The sequence below is a fragment of the Phoca vitulina genome, unplaced genomic scaffold, assembly GCF_004348235.1.
Source record: "Phoca vitulina isolate PV1807 unplaced genomic scaffold, GSC_HSeal_1.0 scaffold7, whole genome shotgun sequence".
Classification (NCBI taxonomy): domain Eukaryota; kingdom Metazoa; phylum Chordata; class Mammalia; order Carnivora; family Phocidae; genus Phoca; species Phoca vitulina.
Genome location: NW_022589710.1, coordinates 38,403,107 through 38,419,165, shown reverse-complemented (window position 1 = coordinate 38,419,165; position 16,059 = coordinate 38,403,107). Strand labels below are relative to the sequence as shown.

The 16,059-nt window shown below is 33.1% G+C and overlaps 1 protein-coding gene across 17 annotated transcripts in view; it reads right to left on the bottom strand.

Annotated features, from left to right (window-relative positions):
* GPHN (gephyrin) overlaps positions 1-16,059 on the bottom strand; it is a 608,525-nt gene that overhangs the window by 280,337 nt on the left and 312,129 nt on the right. For all 17 annotated transcript variants that reach the window (XM_032405331.1, XM_032405333.1, XM_032405334.1 and 14 more), the window contains one exon: positions 14,379-14,473. In XM_032405331.1, coding sequence (XP_032261222.1) covers positions 14,379-14,473 — 95 coding nt within the window. The remainder of the gene's footprint in view (positions 1-14,378; positions 14,474-16,059) is intronic.

The window sequence follows — 16,059 nt, the reverse complement described above, 5'->3', positions numbered from 1 at the left end:
AAAAAGAAAAAGAAGACATATTAGCAGTATAGGAATGAAACAGTAATATTAATACAGACAGTTAAGACAAAAACAATAATCAGAAGATAATAAGAAAACTCTACATACATAAATTAGATAACGTAGATGAAATGGATGAATTCCTTAAAAAGCACAAAATGCTACAGTTAATCAAATATAAAATAGATAATTTGAGAAGCTTTATAACTTTTAGGGAAATTGAATCTACTGTGCAAAAACTCTTGAAAAACAAATCTCCAGGCCGTATGTTTCACTGGTAAATTTTATAAAATGTTCAAAGAGAAATTACTATAAATTCTACATTAACTCTTCCAGAGAATAGAAAAGGGAACACTTTATACTACTTTTTTAATGAAGCTAAATGTGACCCTGACAGTAAAAATATATAAAAAGATATCTCTTATGAATACAGATAAAAAATTCTTACCAAAATATCAGCAAACAGATTTCAGCAATATATAAAAAGAATGAAAAGAAAAAAAAGAATGATATGACATAACCCAATGGAGTTTTTTCTAAGAATGCAAGACTGGTTGTAAATGTAAAAAAGTCAATCAACATAATCTATCACACTGACAGGCTAGAAAAAAATAGATCACATAATTATATGAATATGCAAAATGCATATCAACATCCATTCATGATAAAAACTCTCAGAAAAACTTGGAATAGAAACAGAGCAGAAATTTTCTCAAACTTAAAAGCTTTTAAAAGCCTAAAAACGATATAATACTATTGATGAAAGACTGAAAGCTTTTCCCATAAGATCAGGAAAAAGGCAAGGATGTCCATTCTTATCATGGCTACTGAGCACAGTGGTGGAAGTTCTAGTTAGTACAACTGGCAAGAAAAAAAAGATCAAGGCATGCTAATCAGGAAGGAAGAAATAAAATTGCCCCTATTTGTAGATAATATATGTACTGAAAATATGAAAGACTCTAAAAAAAAAAAGCAACAGAAAATATCCCCCTAGAACTAATCGTACTAGTATTTAAGCAAGGTTGTAGCACGTAAGATCAATATAAAAATTGTATTACTACAAAGAACAAACTGGTGGTTGCCAGAGGAGAGGGGAGTAGGGTGATGGGTGAAATGGGTGAAGGGGATTGGGAGGTATATAAGTTTCAAGTTATGGAATGAATAAATCCCAGGGCTGAAAGATACAGCATAGGGAATACATAATGTTATATGGTAACAGGTGGTGGCTACATTTGCGGTGAGGATAGCATAATGTTTCAAGTTGTCAAATCATGTTGTACACCTGGAAGTGATGTACTAATGTGTGTTGACTATACTTCAATAAAAAAAAAAAAAAAATAAAATACCATTTACAGACTTCTGATGTCCAGTACTGCGTGTTAGAAGCTTGGGAGTTGCCACTCCATCCTAATGACAAGTAAAAGGCTGAATGGACTGAAAAATCAACTCTTTGGATCTATAAGAGATGGGAGATACAGGGCAAACTGCTGTCTCCAAGACTGAAGAAACCAACAAGCAAGAAAAAAAAGAGCAGAGACTCACAAGGAAAACAGCTACAGGAAACAGTGCTGAGGTGGGAAACCTGAATTGTAATTGATGAATTGCTGGATGCTTGGTATGGACAAGTGGAAGTTATAAATTCCAGGAGGACCCAGTCATACGGGAGCCTCCAAAATATTTTGAGATTTACTTCCAAGAGCATAACCAGGTTCCTATGGAAGATAATGAAGAAAAATCCTTGTGCTTCTAGCAAGGGGAGAGGAAAGGAACCATTCCAAAATGCTGGTAGCACTGTGTTCTTAATAAGGCCTGACTTCAGGGATAACTAGTTAATCAGAGTATAATCTGCTGGGATATTATCAGAGCCTAATTGACCTGGAAGAAGCAATAACTCAACTTCTGCTCACTCTGGCCCTGCTATCCCACCTAAGGTTGGGGGTGGTGGTGAGAAAGAAATGAGAAACACTTGTGAGGTGTAAAGTCCAGAGGCATAGGATCGCTAAAGGACTGAGACCTAATTGTACAACTACAGAACACTTCCCTTCCCCACAAATCTCATGACCATATTACCGAAGGACATTTAAAACAGTTCCTTTTTTGTGGAGAAAGGGGAACCTCTTGCACTGTTGGTGGGAATGCAAATTGGTGCAGCCACTCTGAAAAACAAGATGGAGGTTCCGCAAAAAGATATAAATAGAACTACCCTATGATTCAGCAATTGCACTATTAGGTAATTACCCAAAGAATACAAAAATACTAATTTAAAGGGATACGTTCACCCTGATGTTTATAGCAGCATTATCTACAATAGCCAAATTATGGAAACAGTTCAAATGTCCATCAGCTGATAAATGGATTAAGATGTGGTATACACACAGACACTGGAGTATTACCCATAAAAAAGAATGAAATCTTGTCATCTGCAATGATGTAGATGAAACTACAGAGTATTATGCTAAGTGAAAAAGTGAAATAAGTCAGTCAGAAGAAGATAACTACCATATGATTTCACTCATATGTGGAATTTAGGAAACAAAACAAATGAGCATGGGGGGAAAAGAGAGGCAAACCAAGAAACAGACTCTTAACTTTAAAGAACAAACTGATGGTTACCAGAGGGGAGGTGGGTAGAGGGATGGGTTAAAGAGGTGATGGGGATTAAGGAGGGCACCTGTGATAAGCACTGGGTGCTGAATCACTAAATTGTTCACCTGAAACTAATATTACACTGTATATTAACTGGAATTTAAATAAAAACTTAAAAAAATAATCTAAAAAGAAACCCAGTTCCTTTTATCTATCTAGAAAAAAAATTACAAGGCATACTAAAAGGCAAAAAACACAATTTTAAAAGACAGAGCAAATATCAGAACCAGACAAGGCAGGGATTTTGGAATTATCAGACCAGGAATTCAAAACTAAGAATAATATGTTAAGGGTTGTAATGGATAAAGTAGATAGCATGCAAGAACAGATGGGTAATGTAAGCAGAAAGATAGAATCCAATGAAAGAACTAAAAAGAAATGCTAGGCATAAAAAAACTTTGAATAGTAATGAAGAATGCCTTTGATGGGCTCATTAGTAGATGACACAGGTGAGAAAAGGATTTCTGAGCTAGAGGATATATCAACAGAACCCTTGAAAACTGCAAAGCAAAAAGAACAAAGACTGAAAACAAAATAATAAAATATCCAGGTACTGTGGGACAACTACAGAAGGTATAACATATGTGTAATGGGAATACTAGAAGAGAGAAAAGGACAGAAGAAATACTTGAAACAATGATGCTTGAGAATTTCCCGAAATTAATGTCAGACACCAAACCAAAGATTCAGGAAGCTCAGAGAATTTCAAGTAGGGTAAAGGCAAAAATGAAAAACAGAAAAACCCCAAACTACACCAACGCATATAATTTCAAACTACAGAAAATCAAAGAAAAAGAATCCTGAAAGAAGTCAGAGAAAAAGGCAAAACAAAACCCTTACCTAAAGAGGAAAAAAGACAAGAATTACACCTGACTTTATCTCAGAAGCCATGCAAGCAAGAAGAAAGTAGAGGGAAATATTTAAAATGTTGCAAGAAAAGAACAACCAAGTTAGAATTCTGTACACTGTCAAATTATCCTTTTAAAAGTGCAGGAGAAATAGAGGCTTCTCAAATAAAAATTGAGGGTATTTGTTGCCAGTAGATCTGCCTTGCAAGAAATGTTAAAAGAAGTTCTTTAGAGAAAAGGGAAATAATGTAGGTCCTTTCATAGAGTATAAAAGACAGAATAAGTGAAAGTAAAATAAAATTTTATTTTTCTTATTCTTAATTGATCTAACATATAATAGTTTGTTCAAAATTATAACACCAATGATATATTCAGTTATATATGCTTATATATATATCTTACGTGTATATGTATGCTTATATATATATGTGAAATGAGTGACAGCAATAATACAAAGGATGGAGGAAGGAATTAGGATAATTTTATTATAAGGTATTCACACTATTTGTGAAATAGTATGATGTTATTTTAAAGTGGACTTCAGTTAATTGTAAATGTATACTGTAAACTCTAGGGCAACCACAAAAAAAGTAAAACAAGAAGTATAGTCAATATGCTAAGAAAGGAGAAAAAAACAGAATCATAAATAAGGCTCAATTAAAACAAACAAAAGGCAGAAAAAGCAAAAGATAAAAATAGAAATGAAGAACAGCAACAAATAGGAAACAGTATTGAATATGGCAGACATTAATCCAACAATATTAATAATCACTATGGATGTCAATGGTCTAAATGCACCAATTAAAAGACAGAGATTGTTAGACTCCCAACTGCATGTTGTCTAGAAGAGACCCACTTTAAACAAAGATACATATAGGATAGGTTAAATGTAAATGGATATAGAAAAACATATCATGCTAACATTAATCAAAAAAAGCAGGAGTAACTGTATTAGTTTTAGACAGTTATCCGTGCTAAGGAAGGACATTTATAATGATAAATGGTCAATACCCCAAGAATACATAATGATTTTAATGTGCATGCACCTAACAACACAGTGTCAAACTTGTGAGGTAAAAGCTAAAAACTGCAAAGAGAAATAAGTCCACTATCATACTTAAAGACTGCAACACCCCCCTGTCAGAAATGGACAGACACAGGAGTATCTGAGCAGAAAATGAGTAAGGACAAGCTTGAACTCAACAACTCCATCAAACAACTGGGTATAATTGACATCTATATACTACTTCACCCAATAATGGCAGAGTATACATTCTTCTAAAGCTCATGTGAAATATTCACCAAGGTAGACCACTTTTTGGGCCATAACACACACCTTGACAAATTTAAAAGGATTGAAATTCTACAGTGTCTACTTTCAGACCACAATTGAATTAAAATAAAAATCAGTAACAGAGAAATGACTGGAAAATCCCAGAATATGTAGAGAATAAACAGCACACTTTTAAATAACACTTGGGTCAAAGAGAAATATCAAGAGAAATTTTGAAATATTTTGAAGTAAATAAAAATGAAAGGGGGTAGGGGAATTGACAAAACAGATGAAGGGGATTAAGAAGTATAAATTTCTAGTTATCAAATAAATAAGACAAAGAAATGAAAATTTAAAAAAATAGGGAGAGAGGAAGGAGGAGAGGGAGAGATAGAAGGAGAGAGAAACTTTAAACTTTGAAATGCAGAGAAGGCAGTGCTTAGAGGGAAATTTATAGCACTGAATACAAATATTACTAAAAATAAAGATCTTAAATCAATCATCTGAATTTCCACCTTAAGAAAACAGAAAAATAAAAAGAAAAAAGAAAAAGAAAATAAAATTAATTCAAAGTAAGCAGAATAGAAATAACAACAATTAGAGAGGAAATCAATGAAATGGAAAATTGGCAACCAACAGAGAAAATCTACAAAACTGAAACTAGTTCTTTGAAATGATAAATAAAACTGATAAGCCTCTAGCAGGCTAAGTAAAAAAGAGAATACACAAATTATAAATATTAGAAATAAAAGAGAGGACACCAAGAGAGGACATCACTACAGTTCCTACGCACATTAAAAAGACAAGAATACTTCGAAAAACTCCATACCCATAAATTTGATAACCTAGATGAAATGGACTATTATTTTGAAAATGTAATCTGCCAAAACTCACATAAGAAGAAATAGACAATCTAGATAGGCCTATTAACTTCTATTAAGGAAATTAAATCAATAATTAATAATCTTCCAAATAGGAAGCACCAGGCTTGGATGTATTCAATAGTGAATTCTACCAAACATTTAAGGAAGAAATTACTCCGATTCTCTATAATCTCTTAAAGAAGATGCAGAGGAAATACTTCCAAACTCATTCTATGAGGCTGGTATTACCCTAATGCCAAACAAAGCAAAGACACTGGAAGAAAAAAAAAACAAAAAACTACACACTAATGTTTCAAAAATCCTCAACAAAATATTAGCATATTGAATCCATTATGTGTAAAAAATTATACACCACGACCAAGCAGGATTAATCCCGGGTATGCATGGCAGGTTCAACATTTCAAAATCAATTAATGTAATTCATCACAGGCTAAAAAAGAGAAGTCACATGATCATATCAATAGGTGCAGAACAAGCATTTGACAAAATCCTACACCCATTTGTGATCAAAACTCAGTAAACTAGAAATAGAGTGTGGACACGAGGGAAACATCCTCAACTTGATAAAAAAAAATCTATAAAAACCTACAGCTAATATATTACTTAATGGTGAAAAACTCTTAGCTTTCTTAGTAAGGTTAAGTATGATATCCCCTCTCACCACTCCTTTTCAACACTATACTGGAAATTTTAGTTAATGCAATAGGACAAGAAAAGGAAATAAAAAGTATACAAACTGGGAAGGAAGAAACAAAACTGCCTTTGTTTATAGATGACATGGTCATCTATGTACAAAAGCCAAAAGAATCATCAATAAAAAACCTTCTGGAACTAATAAGTGATTACAGCAAGTTTGCAGAATACAAGGTTAATATGTGAAAGCCAATCATTTTCCTATATACTGGCAATAAACAACTGAAACTTGAAATTAAAACACAATACCAGTTACCTTAGCAGTGCCCAAATGAAAAAATTATAATCTAAAAAAAATCTGTATAATACTTATATAAGGAAAACTATCAAAGACTCAGTGATATCAACAAAGAACTAAATAAAGTTCCTATCCCATGTTCCTGGATTAGAAGACTGAATATTGTCAGAATGTCAGTTCTTCCCGCCTTGATCTGTAGAGTCAATGGAAATCTGATTCAAAATTCCAGCAAATTATTTAATGGGTATCTATAGACTGATTCTAAAGTGTCTATGGAGAGGCAAAGGATTCAAAATAGTCAACAAAACATTGAAGGAGAATGAAGTTAGAGGACTTAAATTAACAGACTCTGATTCTTTCTATAAAGTTATCGTAATCAAGATAGTGTGGTACTGGTGAAAGAACAGCAAATAAATGAATGGAACAGAATAGAGAGCCCAGAAATGTAGACACACATAAATACAGCCAACTGATTTCTGACAAAGGAGCAGAAAGCAATACAATGGAGCAAAGATAATCTTTTCAACAAATGGTACTGGAACAACTGGACATTTACATGCAAAAAAAAAAAAAAAATGGATCTAGATACAAACTTTACATCCTTCTAAAAAATTAACTCAAAATGGATCATAGAACAAAATGGAAAACATCTGTAATCTCTCATTTCTTATGATGCCTTGATTTTTGTGTTTTGTCACTTTTTTTTTTTTTATGTGTATGACCTTCTAACTTCCCTAGAATTCTAAACTCCTTAGAAGTTAGATAGAATCTAACTTCCTGAGAAATCTGTAAGGTCTAAGTTGAAGCAGAATCCCTTGAGAGATAATTTGCTTCTGTCAATTGCTTAAGACATTTTCAACCCAAAGCCACTTTAAATTTTCCCTTGTTTGATGCTTCTCATACTGCATAAGTAGTCCCAACATGAGCCATCACGAGGTTATGAGAGAGAACAGCTGGACTCAACTCCCTTCCAAAGTTAAGGAGATACCTAAAGGATCATTCTTTTTTTTTTTTTCAGGCAAGGAAACCTTTTATTTTAAACCACAAATAGTCAGCAGGTGGCTACAACTATCCATGTTTCATTAAAATCACATAAAACCTAGGTACAAAAACACCACTGATTATTGCTCTAGAAAAACTGTGTGAAAAATGTAAATACGCACACTAAAAACACCACAGTATGCACAGGACTCGATTTTTAAAGCAAGCGCATGGAATGCTGAAGGATCATTCTTAAAAATACACTAAATTGATCCTGTGCTCTAGATGTTATGATCTATAAGTGAACTAAATCTTCATAGAATTGCTATGCTCTGTGCAAGGATCTAAAGATACTGTAAGGAACCTGAAACATGTTATTCAGGTTGTGTATTATATGACTCATGATGAATGGGTCTCAGCTAGGATAAAACTCTTAGGGGGCTTATAATATAGAGCAAACTATACATGCTGGGTGGGAGGAGGGGAAAGCTGTCAGCTGGAGGTGACCATTCACCCCAAGTGTGTCTCATTTGTCTTTTGCAACCTGGTGCACTTCCTCTGATATTGAATCTGGTTGTGCCTGAAGTATTGTAGAGCTGTCCCAAGAAAATGTACATGCTGTGTATGTTGTATTTCCTATCCTAAAGCATTTTTTAAAAATTGTGGTAAAATACACATACCATAATATTTATTATTTTAATTAATTTTAAGTGCATAGTTCATTGACTTAACTACATTAAAGTTATTGTGCAACCATCATCACTGTCCATCTCCAGAACTTTTTTGTCATCCTACACTGATACTCTGTGCCCATCCTATACTGATACTCTGTGCCCATTCCTGTTCTAGTCTTCCAGCCCCTGATAACCATGTTCTACTTTCTATATATTTGGCTATTCTAGATACCTCATACAAGTGAAATCAATATTTGTCCTTTTTGTGTCTGGCTTATTTCACTCAGCATGTCTCCAAGATTCATCCATGTTGTGTCATGTATCAGCAGCTCATTCATTTTTAAGGCTAATATTCTATTGCATATATATAACACATTTTGTTTATCCATTCATCTGTCAATGGACTTTAAGTTGCTTCTACCTTTTGGCTATTGTGAATAATGCTGCTATGAACACCGGTGTACAAGTATCTGTTCAAGTCTTTGCTTTCAGTTGCTCTGGGTTCCACCCAGAAGGGGAATTACTGCACCATATGGTAATTCTGTTTAATTTTTTTGAAAAACTTCCATACTGCTTTGAACAATGGCTACATCATTTTACATTCCCACCAGCAATGCACAGTTCCACATCCTTACCAACACTTTTTATTTTGTTTGTTCATTTATAATAGCTATCCTAGTGGGTGTGAGGTAGTATCTCATTGTGGTTTTGATTAACATATCTCCAATGATTAGTGCCTTGAACACTTCATGTGCTTATTGGCCATTTGGAGAAATAATCTATTTCTTTGGAGAAATATCTATTCATCTTTAAATTGGGTTGTTTTTGTGTTGGAGTTCTTTATATATTCTGGATGTTAAATCCTTATCAGATACATGATTTGCAATGTTTTCTCCCATTCTGACATTTTACTTGGTTGATAGTGTCCTTTAAGTCACAAAGGTTTTAATGCTGATAAAGTCCAATTAAGCCTCTTTTTTGTTGTTGCCTGTAATGTTGGTGTCATATTCAAGAAAACCACTGCCAAATCTAATGTCATGAAGCTCTTCCTGATGTTTTCTTCCATGAGTTTTATAATTTTAGTTCTTACATTTAGGTCTTTGATACATTTTGAGTTAATTTTAGTATATGGTGTTAGGTAAGGGTACAACTTCATTCTTTTGCCTGTGGATATCCAGTTCTCCCAATACCATTTGTCGAAGACTGTCTTTCCTCATTGAATTGTCTTGGTACCCTTCTCAAGATTCATTTGACCTTATATGCAAAGGTTTATTTCTGGCCTCTCTATTCGATTCCATTGGCCTAAAAATCTGACTTAATACCAGTACAACTTTTTTGATTATTGTAACTTGCAGTCAGTTTGATAACAGGGAGTGGGAGTCCTCCTGCTTTGTTGTTCTTTTTCAAGGTTGTTTTGTCTCTTTGGGGACCCTGGAGATTCCATATAAATTTTAGAATGGATTTTTCTATTTCTGCAAAAAGTTATGTTGCTGTATTTTGATAGGGATTGAATTAAATCTGCAAATTGCTTTGGGTAGTGACAACTTAATATTAAGTCTTTCAAACCATAAACATGGGGTTTATTTCCATTCATTTAAATCTTCTTTAATTTCTGTCAGCAAAGTTTTATAGTTTTCAGTGTACAAGTCTCTCACCTCCTTGATTAAGTTAATTACTAAGTATTTTATTCTTTTTGATGAGATTTTAAGTGGAATTGTTTTCAAAATTTCCTTTTTGCATTTTTCATTGTTAATATATGGGAACACAACTGATTTTTGCATGTTGATTATGTATCTTCAACTCTGCTGAATATGTGTATTGGTTCTAATAGTATGTGTGTGTGTGTGTGTGTGTGTGTAATTGTTAGGGTTTTTTACAAATAAGATCATGTTAAACAGAGATAAATTTACTTCTCCCTTCCCAATTTAGATACCTTTTATTTCTTTTTCCTGCCTAATGTTTTGGCTACAACTTCTAATAGCATGTTTAATGAAAGCAGCAAAAGTGTGCATCCTGCTCTTATTCTTGCTTTGGAGCAAAAGTTTGGTCTCTCCCCATTATGATGTTAGATGTATGTTTTTTAATATAAGCCTTAATTATGTTAAGGTAGTTTCTTTCTATTCCCAGTTTGTTGAGTGTCATTAATATGAAAACATGCTGAATTTTGTCAAATGCTTTTTCTGTATGTGGTGTATCACACATATGTAATATACTGTGGTATATTACATTGATTGCTTTTCATATGTTGAAACATCCTTGCATTCTGGGGATATATTACACTTGGTCATGGTGTATAGTCCTTTTAAAATATTGCTGAATTTGTTTTGCTATCATTTTGTTGAAGATTTTTACATCAATGTTCAAAGAGGATACTGGTCTGTAGTTTTCTTGTAGTTCTTCATCGGGCTTTGGTATCAAGGCAATGCTGGTCCCATAGAATTAGTTAGGAAGTATTCCCTTTTCCTCCATTTTTTGGAAGAATTTGAGAAGGACTGGTGTCTGTTTTTCTTTAAATGTGTGGTATAATTCTCCAGTGAAGCCATCTGGTACAGTCATTTTATTTGTAGGTAGGTTTTTGATTACTGATTCAATCTCCTCACTAATTACAGATCTATATGGATTTTCTATTTTTTTCTGATTCAATCTGAGTAGGTTTTGTGTTTGTAGGAATTTTTCCATTTCATCTAGGGTATCCAATTTATTGACATACAGTTATTCATAGTATTCTCTTATAGTCCTTTTTATTTCTATAGAATTGGCAGTGATGTCCCCATTTTTGTTCTGAGTTTAGTAATTTGAGTCAGGTCTCTTTTTTTTCTTAGTCAATATAGCTAAAAATTTTTAGTTTTGTTGATCTTCTCAAAGAGTCAATATTCGGTTTAATTGATTTTCTGTATTATTGTTCCATTTTCTATTTTATTTATTTCTGCCTTAATCTTTATTATTTTCTTCCTTCTTCTAGCTTTGGGTTTAATTTGTTCCTTGTCTAGTTCCTTAAATTTTAATGTTATGTAGTTGTTTCTGAGGTCTTCCTCTTTTTAAAAAAAGATTTTGTTTATTTGTCAGAGAGAGAGAGAGCGAGCACAAGCAGGGGGAGCGACAGGTAGAGGGAAAAGCAGGCTCCCTACTGAGCAAGGAGCCCCAGGACTCTGGGATCATGACCTAAGGCAAAGGCAGACACTTAACCAACTGAGCCGCCCAGGCATCCCATGAGATCTTTCTTTTTTTAATGTAAAAAAGAAGGGTTTTCTTTTTTAACCCATTTACAGCTCTAACTTTCCCTGTTAGTATTGTTTTCTGCGAATCACTTAAGTTTTGGTAGGAAACATAGGGCCAGAAGACAGTGGAATAATATTTTTTAAAGTGCTGAAAGAAAATAACTGCCAATCTAGAATTCTATATCTAGTGAAAATATCCTTCAGGAATGAAGGTAGAATGAAGATATTTCCAGACGGAGGAAAGCTACTAGAAGGTTTTGTCAGCAGACTTGCTCTCGGCCAGTAACAATACCATAACTGTGGTCAACACTTAAATAAGACTTACTATGAATCAGTTGTTGTTCTAAGCATTTTATATGAACTCACTTAATCCAAAAGGTTAGTACTATTAACATCCTCATATACAGATGAGAAAAAAAAAACAAACCAAAAAAATGTTAAGTAGCTAGTAAGTAGTAGAGCCAGAATGGAACGCAAGCAATCTGGCTTCAGAGATGATGGTCTTAACTATTACTTGGTACTATCCTGTAACTGACTTGCACAAAGTAACTGGAGGATATTTCATCACATAGATGAAAACCATTTTAAACAGATTTAGTAATTAAAACAATTTTTACTTAATGCTGCTCTCTAGAGATAAAAATAGGAAGGCAAGGAAACAACTTTGATATATTACTTTGAAAAAAGTTCTATAGAATTAGGATGAAACACTGATTTATCAACAGTAATCATAACAATAAACATTTTTTGAGTACTTACTATGTGTCAGGAGTTGTTTTGGGGTCTGAGGATATAAAAATGAACATGAGAAAGTTCCTGTTCTTAGGGATTTTATACAAATTAGGTTATACAAATAAGTACATAATTGCAATATAGCATGTGCTATAATAGAAGCACGTACAAATCCCAAGGAAGATACAAGGTAAAAATGCTGTAGAACATAAGCATCAGTATAATCATGGCTGTTTTAAAATAGTAATTTTTTAAAAGCCTAGAAAATGTTCACAAAAAATGAACATTTAGGAAAATATTCCACAATTTCTTATGCATAACTCATATAGACTACTATCTCTGTTTTAAATTTGTAAATAAACTCTGTTAAATCAGCAATGAACAGGAAAAAAAGCCACAAGAATCTGTTACCACGCTGTGTATTTATTTTAATTTTCAAAGCCTTCAGCATAAAGATGATGGACTTATTCCAAAGTACTTAGAATCAACTCCTGCTGATTAATTTTCTATCACTCAGCAGTCATGTGGATTCAGAAGGTAGAAGAGGAATTAATTCAGAAAATTCTTTCAATAAGACAAAAAGTGCTATTTCTATACTGTATCAAGAAAGCTATAAAGGGTTATTTTAACAGTTGCAAAGAATAAGTTCTCCAGCTAAACTGTGGGATCTTTAAGGTGAGGGCCATGTCATAATTTTCTTTCTATCCTTAGTATCTCTGATGGTTAATTTGGGGCCTAGCAAATAGAGTATTATTATGTTTGCTGAATTAGATTTTTATTAAATAAAAGAATTAACAAGAGATGAAGTTTAATTTTTTCTTGACTATATCCTTGTATGTCAAGAAAGAGTTCTTTTATGTTCAAATGTCACTACTTAATTCCATAGAGAAAAGGATCAAATGTGACCCCTGACCTCAGAAGTGTAGGGAATGTAAGTATGTTTAAAAAAAGAACAGCAAAGGGGTGCCTGGGTGGAGCAGTTGATTGAGCCTCTGACTCTCACTTTTGGCTCAGGTCTGATCTCAGGGTCATGAGATCGAGCCCTGCGTTGGGCTCTGTGCTCAGCATGGAGTCTGCTTGAGTTTCTCTCTCCTTCTTCCTCTGCCCTTCCCCCCTGTACTTTCTCTCTGAAATAAATAAATAAATCTTAAAAAAAAAAAAAGAACAGCATAGAAGAATGATAAGTTCCTTAAAGATCAGCATGGACTTTTAAATTTAAAATTTCTACATGCTATTGTAATTCTTTTTTGCTCTTACTTAAATGAAATGTTATAATATAGTACCTATGACAGCAAAAAGAATACAGTAACTAATGACCAATTCACATTTCCCTGTAGCTGTGCTTCAAGTGTCTGCGATTAATGGGATATAAACCCTAAGTAACAGAAACGGCATTATTATTCATATTCCATGTGCTATGTAGATATACTTAGTTTTGTATTCATATTTCACACAGGATGAATAAATGGCTATACATAATGATTATGAAACCATGCAATTATAAAGTTGCTGTGTATTTTTAGATTGCTCTGAGATCAACTGCCTATTAATCAGTGGTCATTAAATCAATAGATTCTAAGTTGATACTTCTGTCTTTAACTTAAATGATGTATGTTGTCCTCATTAAAGGAGATTTTAATCTAAGAGTTACTAAAACAATAATATCACACAGAGAATCGATGTCACCATCTATGTCAACAAAGGCATAGTTTTAAATATACTAACATAATATACTACTAATATACTATTAATTCAGCTTCTTTTTATGACCACACATGAATATGCCTATTTACAAATTCCTAACATATAAGAATAACTTATTGAAAAAAACCTCTACTGTTTTGTTTTATTAAATTAGCATTTGATGACAATTAATGATTATTAATTGATGATTACAAATAATCACACACAAAAATAATTTTATATCTTAATAAACTGGACTCCTCTCTGGGTTTGGATTGACACCTTTTAGCAAAGTATAATATTTTCTAAAAGTTTAAACATAATATGTAAAAAAAAAAACGAGGGAAAATGGTCAAGATTTAGACAGGATACTAAGACTCTGAACTCTGGGGAAAAAAGGGAGCAAATTTAAGTGTTATTGACTGAAGTTTCTTATGTTTATCAGTCTATTGTAGTGATTAGTGGTATGGAATTAATTTTCTTTGCAACATGTTAGTGACTTTCTTACCTAGAGAGCATGCCCAGAGGTGTAACATTAAGTGATCCCATCAGCATTGCCAGGGCCATCCCTGGTGCTTCCCGTTCTATTACTTCTTTTGTGGCCTGTAATTAAAGATTAAATAGCAGACTGAGTGAAATTAGCCAAAAATAAGGAAGGCAGAGTAGTAAAATTAACTTAAAAATAATTATAAATCATACTTTCTATTGACCATACCTTGTAGTTCCCTAAACATTGTTTTTAAGGTATCAAGACTCAGTTCTTCGGGACTAGTGAATAAAAGCTGAGAACCAGGACATCCAGGGAAATTTTATACATTAGCAGACCCTTCTTATCTCTTATAACTCGGAGGTATTTGATGTAAGTCCCATCTAATAACCTAAATTTTAAGATGTAGACTTAGATTGCTATAATAGCTCAACAGATTTTCATAGGGCAAGAAATCTGGGTTACTTTTTGACTATTACGCATGAAATAATCCCTAAAACCTGAGATCATTTGTATCTCTCCCAGCTCTATGATTTTATGATATAATTAAAACGAACTCAGGAAGTCACCACGTCAACTTTCTCATGTATTTGGTAGAAGAAAAACTCAATTTGCCATCTTCTGTATTTTCAATACAAATTAACTATCTTATTTTAAAAAAGAATCAATGAAGTGATAGGCTTTCACTATACAATAGAAGTTTTAAGATAGGGCGTTCTTAACACAAGTGTGGTTAAACCTGAAATAAGAGAATGAAGAAGACAGGAAAATTTCACTTTCTAAAGGTCAATCAAAATAGGTATATATTTATATTGTGATGGTAAAGATATGTTTTAGGCTAAAAGTTATGAGTGAAATACATGACTGAATCCATTCCTAATCCTCTATTTCTACAGATGTTAACAGGTTAAAATAATTGGGAGCAATATAGGAATAAAGCTTGCAAAATAAACTATTCCATTAAAGAAGAAGAAAGGCAAATGAAATAAAAGGAAAATTATGGAGGAATATAGAGAAAGGTTGATTTTTTAAGTATTTTATTAGAAGTAGAGAGATAGTACTAAATAAGATTGTAGCTCTGGACAAAATTTAGGTTAAGGACTTGGCAAAGTAAAATGTATCAAGTATGTGTTAGATGCTGGGTGATGTTATAAACTTTGAAGATGCATATAAATTAGTTATTTAATACCTTATAATTATATAGAATAAAGGATTACCAGAATTAATGTGATCTACTCGTCCACTGAATCCCAGCATAATGTAGTATTTAACAATGGCAGAAATTTTAAAGAAATATTAACACTACCATTATGCTTTTCAATAAAACCTGCCTTAAAAATAGAGAATTTTGGGGGCGCCTGGGTGGCTCAGTCATTAAGTGTCCGCCTTCAGCTCAGGTCATGATCCCAGAGTCCTGGGATCGAGCCCCACATCAGGCTCCCTGATCAGCAGGAAGCCTGCTTCTCCCTCTCCCACTCCCCCTGTTTGTGTTCCCTCTCTCGCTGTATCTCTCCCTCTGTCAAATAAATAAATAAATAAATAAATAAATAAATAAATAAATTTTAAATTCTCTAAGAAATTCTTAAATTCCTAAGTTTGGGAGTTAATTACTTTGATTTAAATATATAGCTAAAAAATGTCAAGCTAGCATTATTCAGAATCTATCTGTTGTTTTCCAAATTCAAGCTATCTGGTATGACTT